The sequence below is a fragment of the Sminthopsis crassicaudata genome, chromosome 3, assembly GCF_048593235.1.
Source record: "Sminthopsis crassicaudata isolate SCR6 chromosome 3, ASM4859323v1, whole genome shotgun sequence".
NCBI lineage: Eukaryota > Metazoa > Chordata > Mammalia > Dasyuromorphia > Dasyuridae > Sminthopsis > Sminthopsis crassicaudata.
This window is the reverse complement of record NC_133619.1, coordinates 53274113-53299832: the sequence shown is the minus strand read 5'-3', so window position 1 is coordinate 53299832 and position 25720 is coordinate 53274113. Positions and strand designations below refer to the sequence as shown.

The 25720-nt window shown below is 34.0% G+C and overlaps 1 protein-coding gene across 3 annotated transcripts in view; it reads right to left on the bottom strand.

The window, feature by feature from the left end:
- Positions 1-25720, bottom strand: part of SPHKAP (SPHK1 interactor, AKAP domain containing) — a 151035-nt gene that overhangs the window by 89374 nt on the left and 35941 nt on the right. For all 3 annotated transcript variants that reach the window (XM_074298490.1, XM_074298488.1, XM_074298489.1), the window contains exon 2: positions 13838-13940. In XM_074298490.1, the coding sequence (XP_074154591.1) occupies positions 13838-13940 (103 nt within the window). The remainder of the gene's footprint in view (positions 1-13837; positions 13941-25720) is intronic.

Below are 25720 nucleotides of genomic sequence, written 5' to 3'. Positions count from 1 at the left end.
CATTGTTCTCTCCCTCCTAAAATATTACTTGGACACTTTGCCTGATCTCATCTTTGCTCCCATAATCCTCTGTGTTGTATTACTCATAAATTCAACAGGATTTACCCAACACCTTCTATGTATAACATCTAAGGCTAGCTTAACTAGCCTGTGGATACAAATGTAAAATAAAAAGCAATCTATACCATAAAGTTTCTTATATTCTACTGACTAGCACACACACATATTTGTAAATAAACACATACTGTATGTAAACACTAATAGCTGGAATGCTCAGGAAAGGCCTTCTAAAAAATACTCAGTGCTTAGTGCAATGCCTGGCACATAGTAGGTACTTCATTAGTTTTTATTGACTGATAAGCTGGAAGATAAGGATTTTGTAAGCAGGAAGTTAGGAACATATGCATTTCAGAAATAGGAGACACCTTGCACAAAAGCACAGGGGCTGGAGAGGAGGGAAATAACCATATATTACTTATTACATATACTATTTGTTAGGTACAGTGATCAGCAGTTTGTAAATCCTATCTTAGTTGATCCTCAACATTCATAGGAGGTAGGTACTACTATCTTAATAATTTTATGCTTAAGAAAACTGAGGCTATCAAAGCAAGGTCACACAGCTGGATTCGAATTTACATCTTTTTTGCCCCCAGATCTAGTGCTTTAACCACTGTTCCAACTAACTGCCTGGAGGGTACCATTAACTCCCAGCAGAACAGGTTAGAATATAAATTTCATGGAGGGGAGTGATATGAAGTAAGACTACAAAGAGTAGGAGAATGCCATATTATTGGAAAAAAAAAATTTGGAATCCTTGAGGAAGTCTAGATGTGTTCTTATTATCTCCTTAATTGTCTTGGGTTTCAACTCCTTGCTTAATAATTTTTTTTCTCTCCTTCCCAATCAAAACATTATTCTCTTAGGAAAACAAAACAGAAACATAAGCCGAGTTCAGTAATTCATCTTCACCTTCATCCATTATGAACATCACTTCTTTCCCAATCAGTGGGCTTTCATCCTCCTCTTGTCCTCAGCATAGCTTTTCATTTTCACTCTCAATCATACATGGAAATCAGATTTCTGTGGGTCAGACCTATGATTTATGTATAAAGAGCACCCTTTTCTTGTTGATTGAAATTTGTTATGCAGCTTAGATTCTTAGCATTACCTGGCTCCTCTGAGAAGACTGAAATGATCTTTTCCAAGGTACAAAAGCAGTATATATCAAAGGCAGAATCTTGAAACTAAGAATAACTAACTCTTAAGCCTGGCTTTCTACTTAGGACAAAGCTTTAAAAAATATAACTTAGGAAAAAACTCTGGAAATTGAAGAAATGTCTATCGATTGGGGAATAAATTGTGGCATATGAACATAATGGAATTGTATTGTGGAAAAAGAGATGATAAGTAGGCAGATTTCAGAAAACCCCGAAAAGACTTACATGATCTGATCCTCAGTGAAATGAGCAGAATCAGAGAACATTGTACATATAGTAACAACAACATTGTATGCTGATCAACTGTGAAGGACTTAGCTCTCTCTTCTCAGCACATTAACCACATTTAATTGTAAAAACAAAAGCCAAATCATTTGGGAACTTTTGATTTCATCGAAAATACAGTTTAGTAAACTTAGGGGAATGATTAATATGATAAAAAAGGAAAATGATAAATGTTGGAGAGGATATGGATACATTGGGACATGTTGGTGAAGTTGTGAACTGAGCCAATCATTCTAGAGAGCAATTTGAAACTATGCTCAAGGGCAATCAAATTGTACATATTCTTTGATCTAGAAATACTACTACTACTCTTAGATCTCTATCCTAAAGAAACCATTTAGAAAAAGAAAAGGGCATATATGTACAAAATATTTATAGCAGTTCTTTTTTTTGTGGTGGCAAAGTGTTGGAAACTGAGTGGATCTCCATCAAATGGGGAATGACTGAACAAGTTTTGGAATATAATTGTAATGGGATACTATTGTGCCATAATAAATGATGAATTGACAGATTTAAGAAAACCTATAAAGGCTTACATGAACTGATCCGAAGTGAAGAGAACATTGTATATAGTAACAATAATATTGTATGATGATCAAATATGGATAACTCAGCTCCTCATCAACACAATAATCCAATAAAGTTTCAAAGGATTCATGATGGAAAATGCTATTCACATTCAGAGAAAGAACTGATGGAGTCTAAATGCAGACTGAAACATACTATTTTTATTTTATTATTTTTTCATGATTTTTCCTTTTGGTCTGTTTCTTCTCTCACAACACAATTAATATGGAATTATGTTTACATGAATGCAAATATATGACCTATCTTAAATTGCTTGCCATTTTAGGGAGGAGGGAAGGGAGAGAGGAGGAGACAGAGGGAAAAAGTTTGGAACTCATAATTTTATAAAAATGCATATTAAAATTGTCTTCACATATAATTTGAAAAAATAAAATACTCTTAAAAACGTGGTCTCAGCTGTAGCCTTTTTCATTGTGCAGGCTTATTTAAAGCCTGGTACCTTAAAAATGGATCCTAAAGACTTGAGTTTGGATCCCAGTTTTATAGGAATTGAGGGAAAAAATGGCCACACAGACATATATAGAGGGACAGAGACAGAGAGATAGAAAGATACCCAGACCTAGGAAAGAGTTGCATCATGAAATTCTAGGGATCAAAGAGTTTTTAGACAGAGAATAATGGTGAGGAAGAGGGAAGCTGTGATGTATCAGGTGGGATGTGGATTCAGGAGAGGATATTGGATTTCACATTAAAAAGATAATTGAAAACTTTGGAGAGAGCTCTAGCTATTGAGCAGGGAGGTTTGAATCCAGATTGAAAAAGGCTGAAGGAGAAGGAGAGTGTAAACAAAGTATATATAACTTTTCTTGGAACTTTGACTAAAACATGGAGGAAAAATATACGATGATAACTTTAGGTCAAGTGGAAATGGTTTATATATAAACATATAGATATGTTTATAGGCCAATTATATGTCACTAAAATATCAAAATGCAAATAAATGTGAGTAGAAGGGAAGCAGGGAAAGTTTAATAAGAGATCTTTGATTCAGTCATTTGAAGCAGGCAATTCTTTTTAGGAATCTGGAGATAAAAGGGATAGTCAAGGAATACTTGAATTAAGTAGTGTTTATAAAGATTAGTAGATTGGGCATGTTTGTAGGCATCAGAAAAAGAGCCAATAATATGGAAAGATTGAAAATGAGAAAGAAAGGGAGGAATAAATGATGGGTCTCCTTGAGAAGACAAAGGAATGATATGAAGGGTATGATTAAAGGGTTGATCATGGCAAGAAGGAAGACTTTCTTTGGAGAAAAGGAGAAAAAGCGAAAAGAGACACTTTTCTACGAGTAGGGCAACTGATAGCATATATCACAATCCCTTTTTCCTCAGCAAAATAGGTGATAAGAATATCTGCATAGATGGATGAATAAATGGAAGAATTGAAACTCTGTAGCTTGTTGTGAATTTTAACAGCATTGTAGACACTTGGTGGATGTTAGGAAGTGACATGAACTCATTTATGATAGTTATAATCCTTGTTTGTGAAATAGTAATTTACCACAAAATGAGTCACTAGCTCAAAGTTTGAATACATAAGGAATTATTTACCTTTAAGACAAGGTTTTTTTCCTCAGTTACTATATTTTCTCGTACTAACTTATCCTTATAAAATATTTACATTTGTCTTTTAAAAATGAATTTGTCTATAATTACTAATTCATCAAATGTCACCAAATGTTTTTGTTAGATAAAACTACTTGTTGATACTGATAATTTAAAATAAATAGGGAGAGATTGAAAATGAGTGATAGGGGATTGAATGAAGGAACGAACTTCCAGAGAAGATAGAGATGGGATCCAATGTACAAATAGAGATTGCTAACTTCAAAAAAATTATTCAGTGATTTATATTTGGGATAAGAATTATCATCAGGTGGTTTTGATGATTGTAACAATGAGATTAATGAGTGGTCTTGCAAAATATTTTTTCCTGAATTAATCTGTAGAAAGACTATTATGTGTGCAGGCAAGAACAGGAGATACTTCCTGGTTGGCAGATCTGAACATAACACCTAAGTTGGCTACTTTGGCTAAGGTAGTTATGAGTTTTTAGCTTTCAGATAAATGATTTTCCTTTCAGTGTTTTAAGAGAATAAGGAGGCTCTGTTGCCATGATTTCTCATAATGAACTTTATTTTAAATGTGTAAATAGCATTCCCATGGACACCTTTGACTAAAACCTTCAAAGTGGCTAATCCAAAGTGAGATTGCTTAATTTTGCACAAATTTAACAAGTGAAAAAAGAAGTTTCCATCAGCACCATAAGTAACAGCTGCTTCCATACTATGACACTTCTTGAGAAAAATACCTGGGAGATAGCATTATTGTGGTTAATGAACAGCCAAGTAAAATCTTTGTCCAAAGATACATTATTCATGGTCATTCAGCCTGATATACATACATAATACATATATATATACATATATATGATAAGCAGAGATTTGTTCTCTCTCTCTCTATATATATGTATATATAAATATAAACCTCCATCATATATCATCATTTCTTTTTTGAGTTTTTTTTTTTAAATAATAAGTTAAATATCTTACTGGATTTTCTCAACAAGGCAAAGTTTTATCCTCTTAAAACAAAATTGTTTTCAAAAAACAATAAAAAAGGAAAATCAAAATTAAAAATAATCACAGTTTCTCTGAAATAAACATGATATAAATATTCATGTCCTTTGCGGATTTTCCTTGTTTTCTCAGTACTTTGCACTAAAAATATCTTTAGAAATTGTTTTAAAATAACAACACAACTCTTCCCCATTTCTTTTTTTCTTTCTTTCTTTCTTTTTGCTTTTGGTGCATTGGTATAGTGGATAGAGAATTTTTGGATTGGGGTTTAAAGACCAGTCTTTGCTACTTAAGTTCTGTGTGGTGCTGGTCAAATCACCTAGTTCCTCAGGGGCAAAATATTTTTGTAGCTTCTTGAGAGTAAGGACTTCCCCACTTTTTTTTTTGTTTGTTTCCTCAGCACATAACATAGTGCTTGGCAATAATAAGTACTTAAAAAATACTAGTAGCCTGATTGACTAAAGAAGGAAATTCCTCACCTCCAATTCTCTATTGTGATGAAATCATAGGTTTGAATTAGTACTCTAAAATATTTCCTTCTTTAGACTTTTCAGAGCTTATACTTAGTTGGAACAGCTTTCAAATAAGTTGTTTTCTTTATGTCAGGATGAAGGAACAGAGTAAGATTTGGGTGGCAAAATTGAGGAGCACAAACTGTTATCTCACTAATACTTATAGCTTCTTTTTGTGATATACTTACTCTGATCTACAACATGATCACTGTCAGACTTCAGAAATGTGGTAACTAACTTCCTTTCTATGTCTTGCCTAATGTTTTAAATTTGGATGTGATGTGAACTGTATCTTGTTCTGATATGGTATCTTATTCACTCTGTTGGATCTCATTACTTAAACCATGCTCTCTTTTTCCAGAGAGGTTCTCCTTGAACTTTCTCATTTTCCTTATTTATGGAAATGCATTAATTCCATTCAAAATAGGAGCAGGGACCCTACAGTTTTGATGTCACAAATGAATCTTTAGACACAAGAAAAAGACATGGAGGTAATAGGTGAAAATTCCAAATATAAGATTAAAGTATAATAGAAGAAATATGAGAATTATGTATAATTATGTATATATACATATATATATATAAATATAAATATTTCCTAATGATTAGAACTGTAAAAAACCTTTAATGAGTTGCTTCAGAAAGTAGTTGGTTTCCTCTAATACTAGATGGACACTTGCTGGATAGTTTCTAAAGGGAATTTTTGTTCAAATACTGGTTATATTGACCTCTAGGCTCTCTTCTAATTCTAAGATTCTATCTGATTCTATGATTGATCGGTACTCAGGGCTTTGGTGCTTCCTGGAGTCCCTTTCTAAAGTGATATGAGAAAAAAAGAATGATTTTGATGCTGGAAAATTAATTTCAAAAAGTTAAGAAGTCTTTAATTCAAGTAGTATGAGGAAACCAGTGAGCCATCTTGAATAACATTACCAGGTTAGCATCATACTCTTATCATGGACACAGATCCATGGCAAAGTCTAGTGTTAATATAATTCAGAAATGGAGAAGATTTACAAGTTTGGCAGCTCCAAGGTCCTTGGCTTAAGGACATTTTTTCATAGGATTATGAAAACATAGATATTATGCCTTCTTTATGGCCACCAAATATCCTGGGGAAACTGTGTGTAGTTTTACATGGGTCCAAATAACTTCTGCCAGGCTATTGTGACAAAGGTCAAAATAGCCTCAGTAAGAAGGCTGTATAGAAATGAACAATGAAGCTATTCTCCTCAAAGACAATTCTTCATTATTTATGGGAGACCGATCATTGGAGGACAACTACATCAGTTTAAGGACTATTAGATAATAGCAGTTGAGTAGCTATAAGGTTTGCTTTTTTTTTTCCCCAAAGGCTTATTGAAATGGCCCCCAAAACGGAGGTCCAAAATATTTTTCTGACTATCAAACCACTTTTTATTTGCCATGGCTTAAAATAAAATGATGGCAAAAGGGAACCTGATAAAAATAATGTTCAACAGAACTAATATTGGTTAAATTCCACATAAATCTAGTGTTTTTCCAGGCCTTTGTGGTGGTGTTACAGTCATGGAATAGTAGATTTAAAGTTGAAAAATACTTTAGAGATAATCCAGTCCAATGTCCTTATTTGGGAGGACAAGAAGTATCAAGGAAACACAAGTAACAAGTAACAAGGGCAGGTCCTTAGACTTCAGCAGCAGTAGATGTTCTACAAGTCACTCTGTCTTTTCTAATATGTTGTTACTTTTTTCCATGATCAAGTCATAAGTAAAATATACTTAGGTTTGGGATACATGGAAAGATAATTTGGCCCTTGAAGGGATAGACCCTATGGCAACATATTGATGGATGATGGACTATAATAAACTAGTTCTAGCCTGCTTTTCCAGGACTGTTTCATATTATTCACTTTTATGCATTCAGTGTCCTTGCTGATCAGACCTACTTACTGTTTCCTGAATTTGGATCCCATCTCCCATTTCTGTCTTTGTTTGGTTTCTCTCTATTACTTAGAATGCTTCTCTTCATCTTTGATTCTTAAAATCCTCAGCTTTCTTTGAGGTGCAGATCACTTGATTCTCTTAGATGCTCGTGTTTTATCCCTTTTTCTAAATTATCATAAACTTATTCATCTGTTTACATGTTATATTCCTATAATAAAATGTAAACTCCTTGGGGTCAAGAACTATTGGTTTTTATCTCCGTTTCAGCAGTGCATAACATGATCACAGTAGTACTTGATCACAGTAGGCCCTTAAAAATGCTCCCTAGCTTATTTTAGTTGGAAAATACTAACCATGTATCTTCTTTCTATGATGATCACATAATACCAAAATCTCCATGTGTAAAATCTTGTCCTCTTTTTTTTTTTTTTTTTTTGATAAACCTAATCCATGACATCTTAATTTTAGTCTATGCCGACATTCCCAAATTACAATTTGGTATAAGACATGAAATTCATTCCTTCTCTCTCTTTCAAAAAAATATTAATCTCTGCATGAGCTGTGAATCAGTTTTAATTTGGTTGGCATAACAGCCTTATCACAGCCAATGAGGCTTATGTGAGCTGTGATTACTGCTAAATGAAAAGGTTATTATGCTGTCCCTAGTTAGCTTAATGCTTGTTGACAGCTCAGCCAGCCATTGAAAGGGGTCCCTAAAAACTCTCTAGATATTAGCTAAGTCTTCACATTTCTCACATTTCAATTGATTCAAGACAAAAAGGTGTTTTAGACTAGAATTTATCATCCACTGCTGTGGAAATGCCTGTTCAACAGCACACAAAATTGCATGAATCCTTGGATGTTGTTTTGTGTCACCCAATATATTGCAATGAAACTGGGACCCAGGAGTACAGATGATCTCCATGATGGGAATAGAAAATCCTCAAATGCGCTAATGTACATGTGATCCTGGTTGGAGAGCTTCTATATATGTGTTGTTCTTGATAGAGTACACAACTTCAGAGTTCAAGCAATATTTACCATTTATTGTTGTTCAGCTGTTTCAGTTGTGACTAACTCTTTGTGGATCCATTTAGGGTTTTCTTGGCAAAGACAGCAGAGTGATGTGTCATTGCTTTCTCCACCATCATTTAGTTGAGGAATTGAGGCAAACAGGGTTAAAGTGTTTTGCTCAGGGACATGCAACTGGTAAGTATCTGAGGGCAGATTTGAACCAGGGAGATGTCTTCCTTCAGGAATGGTATCTCTTAACTAATGCTTATTTTCTAGTCTGTTATTCTTTTAATTTATCATCATTAATATAAATATATAATGATTAATATGATCCTGAATAATAATTTCATTAGTTATATTTATTAATCATTAACGAGATAATCACTATAATGATTGTTTCATTAATGATTAATAAATATAATTAATATGAAGATATGTTTGCCTTTTTGCAACTTCCATTTCCTTATTTCTTATTCTACCCCCTAAAAAAAAGCAAAACAAATTTTTCTAAGCAACACTTTGGAGACAGTTATGCCCTGTGAACCCACATTTTCCTTTAATTGACCCTCCTTTTTTATTCTTTTCTTCCTCATTCTTCTTGATATGCTTTTCTGAGGTTATTGAATGACTACAACTTCCAGCAAATTATCAATTTGCCTTTTGTGGTTAAGTTCCCTATCTGCATGGCTTATTTTGTATCATTATTTGTTTCTATCATCTCATCATCACCTCATAGAAGGATAACAATTTCAGTATTCTTTTTCAGAGTGGACAATTTATTTATTTCACAGGAAAAGTATGTGGGGGATCATAAAGCATATAAGCAGCAAACTTATCAATCATGCAGGTGACATAACTGCCCAGAGGGAAATAAATGTTATGACAGAACTAGAATCCTGTGAATCCAGAATCCTATGAAATAAGTTGAATCTAATAAAATGAACAATAATAGAGTTAAATGGGAGGAAGTTCTGTACTTCTGTTCATGTCAACTATACAAGAACATTAGAGGGAGAAGATTTTATCTGATTACAAGTTCATTAAAAGTTCACAAAGTGATGTCAGTCTCAACACCTCTTCCCCAAATGCTACTTTGATCTTTGATTTCTTTGAAAGATGTGGTATCCAGAAGGAGAGAGATAATAGTCCTATCCTATTTTGCTCTGATTAGAACACATCTTGAGTGTTATCCATTCTGACAACATTTAAAAAAAACAATGATAAGTTGGAATGTCCAAAGGAGGACAGGTTGGTGAGGAACCTAAGAGACCATGCCGTATAAGGGCCAGTGGAAAGAACTTGGTAGAGGAAAAAGTTCAATGGCTATATTTAGTATTTAAAAGGCTGCACATTGGAGCAGGATGGAATTTGTTCTACTTCACCTCAGCATTGCTAGGCAAAATCTGCAGAAGGATGTAGGTCTTTGTAAGGAAGAAAATACTTCCCAACAGCTACTGCTGTCTAAAAGCTGTGTGAGTGTACTGATTTTCATGAGTGTTATGCAGGCCTTCAAGTAAAGGCCAGATGACCATTTGTTTGAGATTCTTATTAAAATATGGGTTTAATTGGACAGTCTCTGAGGTCTCATAGATTATTTGATTCTCTGAAAACTGATAATTTTGGGAAAATGTAGTAGCATGGAAGAAAAATCAACATAAAGACTTTATGATATTTCTTTTGTTACTTTGGACAATATAATTAAATGTTAATGTTTTCTTTTCAAAAATCCTTACATGCATTGACAGACTTCTGAAACTTTTTGCTTATTTATTTCCTCTCACCAATGCCTAAAAGCTGCTTCATGAAATAACATTGGATTAAATCTTAAGCATAAATTGTAACTTTCTAAAACAATTTCATTTGATGACATGTAATATTAGATAGATAGGGTACAAAATATGAAAAACAGTCTTTTTACTGTTAAAATTTATAGGTCATCATTTTAAGAGATTTCTTTTGAAGTTGGACTTTCAGTTTTATCTTTGGAATGTAATATGGTAGCATGCTAATTTTTTTTTGATGTTTTTTATTCTGGAAGACAACTGGTTCCATTAAGGGCATAGTAATATTAAGGGCAGGACACATTAAGATTATTGATGTTTGACTTTCTGCCTGGCTTATATTATGTACACAGAGAAATGGTGAGGATAATAGGCAGGAGGATTGGGTTTAGATGGCAGCATATTTGTCAATGCTTCTATTTAGAAAGAAATAATGATACAAAATAAGGCATAGAGATAGGGAACTTAACCACAAAAGGCAAAATGATAACTTAGTAGAAGTTGAAGGCATTCAGTGACCTCAGAAAAGCATATCAAGAAAAATGAAGAAGAAAAGAATGGAAAAATAAAAGAGGGCCAACTAAAGGAAAATGTAAGTTTATAGGATATAACTGTCTCCAAGTTAGAAGAGGGATTAAACTTGCTTTTCTTTTCTTTAGGAGGTAGAATAATAAACAAGGGAATGGAAGTTGCAAAAAGGCAACATATCTTTATATTAAGAAAATCTTCCTAAAGAATATTCAAAAGTAGAAGGAGTACTTCAGGAGAAAGTGACTTCTGGAACTCCCTTGGATGGTCTGGACTTCAACTAATCTCTAGAAATTGTCTATTTCCTTCCATAAATCTTCTGTAGAAGGAGCACATCCCATGTGAGAGATATTTTCATTTACATCTTTTGACATAGAATAGATACAAGGGGATCAGGCTGGCTGCCTATTATCTCTCATTCTCATTACATTGTTGATTCACTTCTTTATCTATGCAATTAACAAATCAAGAAATATTTATTAATAGTGCAAGGGCCTGTGCTAGGCTCTGGATATACATAAATAAAGAAGGAAACAATTTATACTTACAATGAGTTTGCAAGCTAATGAAGGTAATAACATGGACATACACATATGTATATGTATGTATACATATGTACAGAATGAGCATAAAGTTAATAAATACAAATATATATAAAAAGTACTTAACTATACACACACACACACACACACACACACACACACACATATATATATATATATATATATATATATATATATATATATATATATAAACACTTATCTGTTGACATCTTTTAAACCATTTATCCTGCACAAGAACTTGTTGCTAATAAGTTGTCTCTTACTCATGCTTATCATGCACCTCTCCATTGCCATGTGACTATTTTGCAACTTGAATACCTCAGAGACTTTGATTTCTCTCTATAGTCCTTTATGCTAATGGATCTCTTAGTTCATGAATTAAAGTGACAACCTTTCCATTCTTGATTTTCCTTTAAATAATATATTCTAGAACTTTATCAGGATTAGAAGACAATCTCATCAGCATCTAATATGAAGACCACTATTTCTCTTTGATGACAATGAGGAAGCTCTCCTATCCCCTTTAGTCTCTTTTATAACCTTATGTCTGGAGAACTATAACTTCCTGCTTCGTTTCTCTGAATCCAAGGATTCCTCACTGTCTGGTTAATTTTTTTCATCTTTCTTGAATGCTATTTTCTTCAAGGGGACAATCTGGTTCAAAAATCTTAAGCCTCTCCTATGACATCATAACTCTAGAATTGAGAGGGGACTGATAGGAAACTTAGGACTGAGGAGGATAAATATTAGCCCAAGATCATGCAGGTAACAAACACCAGAGATCAAGAACCAGTGATCTTTCCATTGTACCTTATTCAAAGTATTCTTGTGTGTTCTCATTTGGAGAAAAGAGATACTTTGATAACATCATTCTCTTGCTATAGACTTGCAATGTGATAGCAGGATAGAGTCATCTATCTCGTGGAGAGGAGAATTTGCTGGGCAGGGATCACAGCATGAAGAATGTACTCTCCTTCAACTGTTGTTCCCAAAAGTACAAAACATATATGTTTTACTATCAGAAAAAAAGTCCATCTCTGCTGCAGGGAACCACTACTTAAAATTCCAAAGTGGTAAAATTTTCAAAAACACTAATCATAATGCAACATCTTTTTCCCTTAAAAATAGTCCTTAGGTTCCAATATCTTGCAATGGCTTTTAATCAAAAGCAATAAAATTCTGACCCATAATATCTTTATAAATCCTATTTTTTATATAGGAGATAACCTTTCAAGATCTCCTTTGTATAATGATTCCTGAACAAATTAAGTGAATTGCTTTAATTAATTACAGCTCATCAGAAAAATATGAGATTGGATGAAAGTGGGTTTTACAGAATAAGATGAAATGTCAAGGGACATCCAAAGGGGCCCTTTTCAAATGGATCTGTGCTGCCTAAGGCAGGATCTTTAATACAGCTTGAAGAGAATCACTTCTGCCTAGAAAATCTCCAGCAACTTTAAAGACGTAATCAGATGGCTTGTTAAGATCAAACCTTGCCTCTGGAAACCCAGAAGTGTTTTCAGTCCAGTGATTCTGCTAAGTTCAAGTTTAAAACAGATTTAATTAACACGATTAAAAAAAGGTGGTGAGATGGTGGGTTGATTTTTCTTCAACCTTTTTTTTTTCACATAAAAGCCTCATTAGGAGAGTTGGTTATAGTATGTCCTGCCCATCAGAATTGCAGTTAAGAAGCAAAACACACACTATAAATATCTGGCTGTTGATGGAGATGTGAAATTGAATATAATCCTTTTGATAGTGGAAATTGAGCAAGCCAGTACTGTACACTATGCATAATGACTTTCTTTTATTATTGATTATTAAGAATACTCCTCTTCCAGAATGAAGGATAAACAACAACCTGTGAGTAGTAGTAGTTACCCACTGAGAACCCAACTGTCCAATCTATTTGGAAAACATAGTTCCTTCCTTCTTTTTCTTTTCTCTTTCCTGCTTTCCTTTCTCTCTCCCTTCCTTATTTTCTCCTCCTTTCTCTCCCTCTGTTCACATAGGGAATTCTGGTGTTTTGCTCCCAAAATATAAAATTTGATTGCTGAAATCTAGCAAGATATCTTGGGTTTACAGGTTATATTTCTTTGTTATGAATCATGCCTTAAACCCAAACCACTTTGGCTCTTACTGATTGCTCCAACAATTGAAAGATTTATAGAAAGACAGGTATTAAGATCATAGAGGAGGAGAAAGCATGGAGAGATTGTGATCCATCATAGATTGATCAAAGTCACTTCAATTCTATAAATATCTCTCAACTCACTGGATTGGAATCATGAAGACTCAACTTTATGAGTTCAAATCTGATCTCAGACATTAACTAGTGTGACCCTGAGCAAATAACTAAACTGTTTCCCTCAGTTCCATATCTGTAAAAATAAGTTGGAGAAGGAAACGATAAACCATTCTAGTATGTTTGCTAAAGCCTCCAAAATGAGGTTACAGAGAGTTGGATGTGACTGAAATGACTCAACAACAACAAATGTAGTAAGAACACAATTCCAGCGATATCTCTTTCTCTGTATACTTATTCAAGATCAAAGAAAATATTATGAAATTATTATATCTTTTGAATATATTATGAATGGGTTAGTGGATCCATGCATTGAATATTAAGAAAAACAATGACAAAAAGGTAAACAACTATTACCAGAAGATTCATATTTTAGAAACTCACTGAAGAATAATAAAATTTCTAGGTGATTATCATTGTTTTCTTCCTTCCTTCCTTGTACATACTTTTAAATAAAAGCCATAGGAGACAATAAATACAGGTTGATTGCCAAGCTCTCCCTTTGAGGTGAAAGAAAAGATTAAAGAGAGGTTACCTTTTTACAGGCTGTGACTGAGCTCCCCAAACTGCTTCCTGAACTTTCAGTGCCACTGCACTGTTGCTCGGAAACTTCATACATCAATGAGGAGTCAAAGTTGCTGATGGACACACAAAAAGAAAACATGTTCCAGTAAGTTACAGACATTGATAAGAATGGTCACAAAATGACTAAAAGATCAATCAACCAAAAAAAAATCCACTCGCCTCAAAAAACCAGCAAAACCCATCATATAATTTGTTCTCTTCTTTTCTAGATTGCATCAAACCCAGTTCATTGGTGGACTTTTCCTTGTTTGCCTCAGCTTTCTTAATTTGTAAACTCATCATAAATTATCTTATTGTATATAGGAAATTGCAGTGTTATCTATGCTTGCAGCCAACTATAATGCTTAAATGGACAGAATCACATCTGCTTGCCTTTAATAATACCCTAGTGACTATCATGACCATGTTTTCTTAAGTTAACAATTGTACAAGGATTCTTAACCTTTTTTCCATGGCATTGGCTTCCCCCTTTCCCATCATAACATTCTGGCAAAGCATATGGATCCCTTTTTTGAGATAATATTTTAAAATAAAAAAAGACTAAAATACACAGGATTAAAAAAACCCAATTATATAAAATATCATCACAATATTAAAATACAAGTTGATGGGCTGGGGTTAAGAACTCTTTTCTGAGACTCAGAAAATATCAGAATTTCCAGATCAACTAATTAAATCTCTTCATTTTCAGAGTAGGGAATTGATGTCTCTAGAAAGATGGCATATGTCCAAAAAGTCAATGATTGAATTCCTTATTGTGTCTTACATCAAACTATCACAAGAAAAAAAATACTTGAAGTTTTTTTTTTCCCATTTCTCAACCATCTAGAGACATGAGTTATATTGTAAAGTGGGAACTTCTTCCTACATAAGTTGGACTACATGACATCTAAGATTCCTTTCAAGTCCAAGATTCTTCAGTTCTGTGGTTCTCATCTTCAGAATGAGGCAGCATGAAATTTGATAAATCTAATGTTTTAAAGGCATTATTTGTAAATAACATTTTAAAATTAAAAAAAAACATAAAAAAACAGGGGCAGCTAGATAACACAGACTGATTTCCAGTTTTCCAACTTCATTTTGTACAGTTATTCTGGAAAGTAATTTATCACTTGGTCCCACTTGACCCAGCAATACTATTCATTACTAGGCTCATACCCAAAAGAAATTAAGAAAAAGAAGAAAATGTCTTGAATGTCAATATCCCCTTTCCCAATACACACACACATTTTGTGGTGGAAAAGAACTGAAAACAAAGATGTCAATAAACAATTGATAGCATATTAATTCAATAGTTCATATCTCTATATGAAATGATGGAGAAGATGATTTCAGAGAAATATGGAAAGTCATTTATATACTGATGTTAAGTAACAATTTACATAAGCCAACAATCATAAAAATGAACAATGTTGAGGGACTAAAGAAATATGATCATTGTAATGATTAACCATGACACTGTACTATGATACGAAGGAAGATATGATAATAAATGCTAGCTATCAGTTCTCTCCAATGGAGAGAAACATCTGCATCCAGAAAAGGATTATGGAGACTGAATGTGGATTACAAGATAGTTTTTTTTTTTACCTTTTTTGGTATTGTTTGATTGCTTTTTTTCTCATATTTTTCTTTTTTGATCTGATTTTTCTTATGCAGCATAATCAATATGGAAATATGTTTTAGAAGAATAACACATATTTAACCTATATTGTATTACTTGGTGTCTAGGGAAGGGAGGTGAGAGTAAGAGGGGGAAAAATTTGGAATAAAAGGTTTTGCAAGGATGAATGTTGAAAACTATCTTTGCATTTAATTTTAAAACAGAAAACTATTAATAATTTTTTTTAAATGCTTGTCATTTCTTGGCAAAGAATACATATACAAAATAAATTTTTTTTTGACATGGAAAATTTAGAATATAGTATATTTATTACAAAAGTTTGCCTTTTGTGGGATTGAGATGGGAGGAAGAGCATATACATGTCTGCTAATTAAAAAAAATGAATTTAATTTTAAAAGGCAAGTTTAAAGGATAGTAAAGTTCCCAATTTTGAAAATATGGTGATTTGCAATTTAAAATATTGCATTAGATCTTTAATTCTACTTGAATGCCAGCCATTTATTTTTTTCAATACAAGATATATGGAAATTTATCTACTAATATTCAAACACTTTTGTAATTTTTCATCTAATTCTGAACATAATGTCACAACTTTTCCCCTAAAAATTATCAACAAAAAATATTTCATAAGAATCATGCTTTTTTGGTTGATTTATTTCAAGAGTTGCATTTCTATGCCCAGATTTTTAAGCTTTATATTTATAAATTTTATTTCAATTCAGTAGATCATGAGTCAAATAATGAATGAAGTAAACATGAACTTTTTTTTGTTAATATACAGTTAAACCATTAAAAATCTATGAATAGTGTCAATTCATATCATAAAAATGTAGATATACATATAAATAAATTACACAATGATACAAATGGATATATACATTTGTATACAAAATATTTGTATGTATATGCATATGTACATATATTTGAAAATATATTATATAAATATATACACACATATGTATGTGTGTGTGTGTGTATATGTTAGGATTACTAAGTGAGAACTCGGGTTGTCTGGATAGTGACAAGGTGAGAATTCAGGTTGGACAATTACAAGGTGAGAACTCAGGTTGACTTGATGGAAGGAGCAGGCTCATTGGCTGAGGTGGTTCTTCCCAGAAGCCCTTGCATTATCCCACGCCCATTCTCTGGGAGAATAAAAGAGAGGACTCCCAGAGATAAAAAAAGACTCTGCATTGCATCAGGCTTGACGGGGCTCCCTGCAGGAAGGGAAGTCACTTCTCTGGACAAGAGTTAACAGCAACTGCCTGGAGACAACAGTTCGTTACAGGAAGAAGAATCAGTCGGAGAGATTTGAGTAGAAGACACAGCAGATCTCTTCCCAGAGAGTGATCCGGCAGCTTCTAGAGACGACAGCTCGCTACAATTTGGCGCCCAACGTGGGGCAAGGACTTTTGCTTATCCTGACAAGAGGAGCTAGACCAGACCTTTGCAATTTGGCGCCCAAACAGGGACTTGAACTTCAAGAGCAAGTGAGAAAACATCCAGGCAAGATTTATATCTTGCATGTCCACTCACATAGTGGACTTCCAGGTCCCATTTTTGATGGAAATTCAAAGGCAGATAGCCTTCTAACCATGTTAGCCAGTAGTCCTTTATTTCAGGAAGCACAAGAATCTCATTCTAAATATCATCAGGCTGCTCGAGCTTTACGTTTACAATTTGGAATCACAAGAGAGGAAGCTAGGAGCATAGTAAAAAGCTGTACAGCTTGTCTTCCTTTCCATGCTCCTACACTCCCTCCAGGGAAGAATCCTCGTGGTTTGAGACCCAATGAAATCTGGCAAATGGATGTGACCCATTATAAATCTTTTGGTCGTCTATCTTTTATTCATGTCGTGGTAGACACCTTTTCAGGATTCACATTTGCAATGCCAGCAGCAAAAGAGACAGCCCGAGTGGTCACTGAATTCCTTATACAAGCTTTTGCAATTATGGGTGTGCCACAAGCAATAAAAACAGACAATGGACCTGCATATACGTCCAAACATTTTACACACTTTTGTGCACAGTATAAGATTTTACATACCACGGGCATACCCTTTAATCCTCAAGGGCAGGCAATAGTAGAGAGAAGAAACAGAGATATTAAGACACTCCTCCAAAAACAAAAGAAAGGGGGAGCCACAGGTAGCCCTAGGGAACTTCTAAATTTAGTTCTCTATACCATTAATTTTCTAATTTTTGACAAAGATGCACTGGCTCCGGCAGACAGGTTTTATAACCCACTAGAAGGGCAGTGTCCAGTGCGAGCATCTCCACTGTCCTTAGATAATCGCCAGGTGATGTGGAGAGATCCAGAAAGTGGTGAATGGAAGGGACCAGATAGATTAACTGCCTGGGGGAGAGGGTTTGCTTGTATTTCTTCAGCAGGAAAAGGAATCAGATGGGTGCCAACGAGTCATATTCGCCTTGTCCATCAGAGAGAGACAGAAAAAGAGAAAGACCTCAAAATAAAGGAGAAGATCTAAGAAACATCTGACACTGAAAGAGCATGGATAATAAGAAGACTGTTAAAGAACTTTAAAAACCAGCAGGAATCATTGGACTTCCTCACACAAGATGAGACTAATGGACAATGGACTTATGGACATTTATAAATTTTCAATTTATGATTATGTTATATACTTCTAGCATGTGTTACATTACTATGTTATTATGTGCTTATGTAATTTATGTAATTATCTGTAATACTTCCCATATTGATGGATTTATGTTTCAAGGTCATTTATGTAATTATCTGTAATACTTCCCATATTGATGGATTTATGTTTCAAGGTCATGACTGTCATATGTTCTAAATCAAAAGAAAGGGGGAGATGTTAGGATTACTAAGTGAGAACTCGGGTTGTCTGGATAGTGACAAGGTGAGAATTCAGGTTGGACAATTACAAGGTGAGAACTCAGGTTGACTTGATGGAAGGAGCAGGCTCATTGGCTGAGGTGGTTCTTCCCAGAAGCCCTTGCATTATCCCACGCCCATTCTCTGGGAGAATAAAAGAGAGGACTCCCAGAGATAAAAAAAGACTCTGCATTGCATCAGGCTTGACGGGGCTCCCTGCAGGAAGGGAAGTCACTTCTCTGGACAAGAGTTAACAGCAACTGCCTGGAGACAACGGTTCGTTACAGGAAGAAGAATCAGTCGGAGAGATTTGAGTAGAAGACACAGCAGATCTCTTCCCAGAGAGTGATCCGGCAGCTTCTAGAGATGACAGCTCGCTACATGTATATATATATATGTGTGTGTGTGTGTGTGTGTGTGTGTGTGTGTGTGTGTGTGTGTGTGTAGGATTCAAAGAAAGAGCAGGATTCAAATAGTCTTTGAAGCATTGGGGCTGAGTGATCCTGGAGAAATCACTTAACTTCTCAGGGCTCGAGGAAACGCTCAGACTATAATTTGCCAAAGATATGTTGACCTAAATTGATGGAAGGAATTTATTAATCTGGGAGTTCCCTATATCAGTGAAATTAAAGATTGAGATAAAAGCAAAATAAAAATCAATCTAATCTGCAACAATTGAATAATATTAGGCAATTTAGACAAAAATTTTGTTCTAAATAATTTAGTAAGGATACTTTTAAAAATCAAATCTGAACAAAATTTGATTTAAGCTTCCTATTGTACCTGACACATCGTAGATGCTTGATAAATGCTTGTTGAATCGATTCAGACTGAGACTAGATAAATTCCAATCATGTCACAAATTTTCTTTATGAATATTAAAGATTCAGCAACATTATTTGATGATACTGGCGAGGGTTTGTATTGCCCACCATACATGGAGTTATTCTATTCTTTTGTTGACCCAACCTATTTTTGGGGTTTCTTTTATTGATAACAATAACCCCCCCTTGAGGTTTTCTAACATTTGATATGAGCCAGATGTACAAGGATAGTACCCTCAAAGTTTCCTTCCATATGCCATCATCAAAGGGGGATATAAGCCAAGTTATCATTCTGATTTCTTCTTAAATCCAAATAGCATTCCAGGCTCTGCTTCTTATGAGCTATGTTATCTGGGTTAAGTCATTTCCTCTCTGAACTTTTGTTTCTTCAACAAAATAGAAGAGCATAACAATTGATTGTAGGATCCCAGATTTAGAGATAGAAAGAACCTATAGTTCATCTGATGGAATGTTCTCAACTTCACAGATGAGAAAACCAAGATTCAAGGAATATAAGTGGTCCAAAGTCATACGGGTAAGCCATAGATACATGATTTTAAACAAGATCTTCTTAATACCTAACTCAGAACTTCTATATAGGTTCTTTAACATATTAAATTTAGCTCATTTAAGATAGAACCTAAGGGCATTTTAGTGGTGTAGTGGATAGAGCACCAGGCCCGGACTAAGGAAATCTCACACATTTACAGAATTAAAATCTGGCCTCACACCCTTACCGGTTGTGTGACCTTAAATCTGGTTTGCCTCAGTTTTCTTATCTTTAAAATAGAGTGGAAAAGAGAATAGCAGACCACTCTAAGTATCTTTGTCAAGAAAACCCCAAATGAGATCATGAAGAGCTGGACATAACAGAAACTATTGAATAACAAAAAAACAGAAGATACCACACAACAACATATCTTCTCAGATGTGGAAAAACTAAGGGGGAAAAAGAACATTATGCATGCAAATCTTAAAGGTCTCTTCCAACTCTAAAGCTATAATTCTGTGATTTTTTTTTGACACGGCTTTGTGTCAGAGAGTCCTTGACTTCTGTCCAGAAACAGAAAAAGATATCCATCACCACATGCAAACAGATTTGAGTTCTCTGAAACTGACCAAAATTAAAGATTATTTCAGTATGAATAATGTGGGCTACAAGCCAAGGAAAGGAGGAATTAGTCTCTGTAGGAGACAGGGTCATGCTGTGTGTAGGAGGAGCAGGGCAATTGACCATATGTTAAAATATCCATTGTGTTTTATCCCTAGTGAATCCTTGTGGGACCCCAGGTGGGCTGATGGATCCCTTTCGTCACATCAAATCCCAGGACATATGCCGATTTTGTTATGTTTCCCTTTTATCTTTTACTGAGCCAAAGCGTCAAATAGAGGGAACAATCTGGCTCAGGGAAGTGACCGGGTGGAGAGCTTAGCTGGAGGTATCCGGCTCTTAGTGACCTCATAATGACAGAATACCTCACTTTACCACTCCTGGCCATACCTGGACCTGCTGCTATTCACTCATTTCCCTCTGTGCCTACCATCTTCCATGCTAGGAAAAAGCCTATAAGATAACAAAAAGAACAGGCTCAATTATAAATCATAATATAGATGCCATTTAAAGTGACAAGAAACTGATTGGAATTAACTTTGAATAATGCCTGATGTCCAAAATCCTATGTAGAGAAGATGTGTTTCTCTAGCTGACCATCATACATGAATATAGATACATGATGGCTGGGTATCTTATCTAATTTTTTTTTTTTTTGGTACAGAAGACAATCTGTTTCTCTGTCTTGGAGATGACAATACAATTTATGAAGATGATTTTAGTTTCCAGGGAAGCTCCTGCATGATGTGTCAAAAGTGCCAGGGATAAGAAACTAATACATTTATTAAAATCTTTTCATTTTGGTATGGAGGAGTTTGCTACAGGATTCAAGTGTACCCCCCCCCCAATCAGTGCTAATCACTAATTTGACAAGCCCTTTATTGAGAATTCTGTGATGAGTATTACTATTAAGCAAATCCCTTCAGAAGGATAAAGTGTTAAAATACTATAAAACAGAACTATTTTATATGACAAGATAAAACAAGAGTGGAAAGAATGTAAGGTGAAGGCAAGAAAACAAATTTTGAAATGGGTTTTTAAAAAATCAACCTTTAGGACAGGAAAGCAACCCAGCTCTCTTTAAATATAATAATACTTGATAACTCACTACTTGTATGATCTTGGGAGTCATTCAACCTACTTCTCTGGAACTCAGTATCCTCACCCTTAAATTGAAGACACTGGATAAAATGGCTTCTGAGGTGTCTCCTATTTCTATGATCCTATGAGACTTCTAGGAGTAAGTGTTTCATCAATAGAAGCATACCCTCTCTGATATTTATCAAAAGACTCCTATCCCTTGAGAAAACTTAGTGTGAATTTCTGTGGCTGATAATATTCATCACTTGATAGGCAAACTTCTGTTAATGAGACTTTCTGCATTTGATTAAGCTGATTTGAGACAACAGTTACAGGCTTCCTTGCTAATAGTTAAGCCTTTATAGCTTTTAAGGAATTGTCAGTTTGGATCTTGCTCGGCATATGAGAACCTACAGAAGCCTCCAGATCATGTTGAGAAATTGGAAGTAGAAGGAAATATTCTGATATTACAAGTGTATATATATATATATATATATATATATATATATATACATATGTAATCTGAATTAAATCAAAGAAAAATCAGTGGTTGATGTGTAAGGATTGGAGTATAGGAAATCATCATAGAATATCTCCTGCTAGAATTGACACAAAGACCTTTTTGGTTCCAAGAATAAATACTACAACCATCTTCCAAATTAGTTATCATCTTTCATAGCATGAGCAGTTAGGTGGTGCAATGGATAGAGTGTCATGCTGGAAGTCAGGAGGAGCTGAGTTCAAAACCAAGCTTCACACCTTTACTAGCTGTGTAATCATAGGCAAGTCACTAAGATCTATTTACCTTATTTCCCTCATCTATGAAATGAATTGGAGAAGAAAATAGCAAACCATTATAGTAACTTAGCCAAGAAAATACTGAATAGAATTATGAATTGCTGCAACTATTCAACATAGCCACCAGCACGGTGACTGTAGGTGGAGCAGTGATTGGAACACTAGACTTTGAGTCAGAAAGATCTCAGTTCAATGGTAGCCTCAGATACTTATTTGTATTGGTATTACACAAAGCAAGTCACTTAGTCTGCCTTATTTTTTCTCCTGAATAAAAAGAAATAATAATAATACTTACTTCCCAAAGTTGTTGGGAGGATATGAGATATTTGTAATATGCATGTAAATGTAAGCTATTATTTTTAGTGGTAATGGACTTCATAGCAACTTGATGTTATGACATAAAACTACCCAAATAAAATTATGTATTAGATAGATACATAAAAGATAAATCACTTGTTAAATGGTTATTTTATGCCAGGCTCTGTGGTAAGTGCTGGTGATGCAAATAGAAAACAACAAAATAAATCTAATAATCTTTACTCACAAGGAAAACAGCACAAAACATAAAGAGGATCCAGAAAGTAAAGATGTGTGTGTATGTGTGTGTGTGCGCGTGTGTGTACATGTGTATTGAGGAAAGGGAATCAATTGCCAATTCTGAGACTTGATACAGTCATTTCCAGGCATCTGGTAGGGAAGTAGAGCACAAGAGAATGAGCATGGATAGGGCTCCCTCAATAAATTATAATACTAGTCTTGGCTTTATGAGTCTCTGAAATAGTAAAATAGCAGATAATCTTAAATTTAAAAAAAAATGTAAGCTTTAAGTATATGTGTATGAATTGCAAAATATTTCCCTAAATACCTTTAAATAGGTCCTAGAATCACAGAATAGTTGAATCTCAGATTTGGAAGAAACTTCATAATCCATTTAGTTCAGTCCATACATGAATGGACTCCTAGTGGCCATCCAGTTTTTGTTTGAGGAGCTTTGATAAGAGAATGAGGGAGAGGGTGATGGTAGAAGGAAATTTCTTACTACAAAAGCAGCTCATGTGTATAGTTGTAATGGTTAGGAAGAGTCTCCTGAGATCTAGCCTAAAATTCTCTTCATAAACCCTATGGGTATGGGCCACTAGGTCGCACAGTGGATAAAATGCTAGTCATGAAGTCAGGAAAATTAATTTTTCTGAGTTCAAATTTGGTCTCAGATACTTAACTAGCTGTCTGACCCTAAGCAAGTCACTTAACCATGTTAAGTAAATGTAAACCACTCAGTATCTATCTTTAACAAGAAAACCCCAAATGGTATTATGAAGAGTTGAATACACTTGAAAAATAACTGAACAAAGTTTTATGGAAATGATAAGACATTCATCAAAGACACTCAGAAGAACAGTTTCCTGTATGGTAAAACTATATCGATTGCTGGTAAGCCACAAAAGCAAATTGTCCTTATATACAATTAAGGATTGTATATAAAAAAATTAAAAAATTTGGGGTGAAACTTTTTCATTCTGAGACGATGATGGAGGCAAAGGGAGTATTCCAATAGGGATAGTCTCTATGGCTAGAAAAATGAAAGCAAAGGACACAGAGTCCATTTAGCACCCTGGAAAAAATTGCTATACAATATATCTTTTTAACAAGAAGCAAAGAAGGAAACAAGCATTTATTACTAAGTTACTATATCCCAGACATTGTATTAAATGTTACATTTGTCCCAGTAAGAACTGTCTGGGGCAGTATTGGAATTCAGATCATTCTGACTCCAGACCCAGCATCCTGTCCATTGTGCTACTTAACTGACTTAAGTTATAATGCTATAAAACTGCCTGGTTTTCCATTACTTGTATTCATTATCACAGTTTATTTAACTGTGAGTTGGTTCACTCAAAATTATTAAGCACAACAAATCTCTAAATTTAATGATAATTTTCCTGCAGGATACCATATGGTATTATGTATTATATTAAAGAAGGTAAATTCAAGAATACCCTAGGATAATACTAATGAAAAGAGATCCTGTTGATATTGTTTCAGAAATGTCAAGATCCAACACGGCAAAAAGTCAAGTAATATTATCAGATTTTAAAAGATTTGATTTTTTACTCCTTATTAAAGAAGGTTTCTACTAAATGCCTATAGTCATTCCTTCTATTGAATCTATCCAATTATAGTTGGTTGCTCTTTATTTTTTTAATAAAAGATTTAACTTTTAATGACTACTTAGTGCCAATATTATACAAATTATTCTAAAAAATTCAGAGGTTCTTTTTATAAGAAAAAAAAATAAAAATGGGCCTTAAATCTAAATCAGAGAAAAAAAGTATAGAAGAATAATAGACTAATTTTATTAGTGAAGTCATTCAAAATTTCAAATAAAGTCATATAAAACACTATAGCAATTCATACAAGAATACCAGGGATTCTTATTAAAGCAAAGATGGTTTAACATCAGATAGTAAAAAAATAAGCAATTAAAAAATCCAAAACTCCATTATTATCTCAAGATGCAGAATAAAGATTTTGAGAAAACAAAATATTATTTAGCTAGAACTCCTTCAAAATATAGGCATAGAGGGATCTGTTTTAATATTTTTAATATTCTTTATTAAGACGAGTATCAGCATTGAACAAAAAAAAAACCTTGGAATTATTATGGAGAGATCATTTAAGAGGAAACTGGTTTTATGAATAATATTCATTTTTAAAAATACTCTTGAATTTGCATAGCAAGATTAGTGAAAGTGACTGAAAGTGTCCTTATTCTAAATATGTGCAGAGTGATGAACTTGGATGCATAGAAAATTCAAATGAAAACTTTAGAAACAGATTGATTATTGATTTTATTTAGGATCATGTGAAGGTTTTGAAATTCTACAATTTTTTTTCTTACTGCCTAAGCTACTCTTTTTATTCAGTCTTCAGTTTATCTTGGTAGGGGGTTAGATTCCTACACTTAGAGTTTTGAATTAAAATTCTGCATTTGTTACTTACCACTTCTGTTATTCAATATCTTTCAGATTCAGTTTTATCATCTGTAAAATGAGAATCCTAGCACTACCTTCACAAGGTTGTGAGAAACAAATGAGATAGCATATACAATAGAGTTTTCAAACATAGGCCAATTTTCTTGTAGTGAAACAAAATTGAGATAAAACTGGAAATATTTAACAAAATAAATAACGTAGATAATGGTAATATGTGGCTTTCCAAGCCAATATATTCACAAAGATCTTTATATAGTTTGGTGGTTCTATTTTTATTTGGATTTGATATTAGTAGCAAATAGCAATTGTTAAAATACTCTATAAAATGCTAGCTAATAGATAAATGTATGATAAAGCATGCAGGTGACAATGTAAATAGAAGATTGAGGATAACAGGATTATAGATCTAGACCTGGAAGGGCCTCAGAAGCAACCTCATCTAATCTCTTCATTTTATAGAAGAATAATTTGCTTTTTATTAATTGTTTAAAATTTTTCAGTCATTTCAGTCATGTCTGACTTTTTGTGACTCCAGTTGGGGTT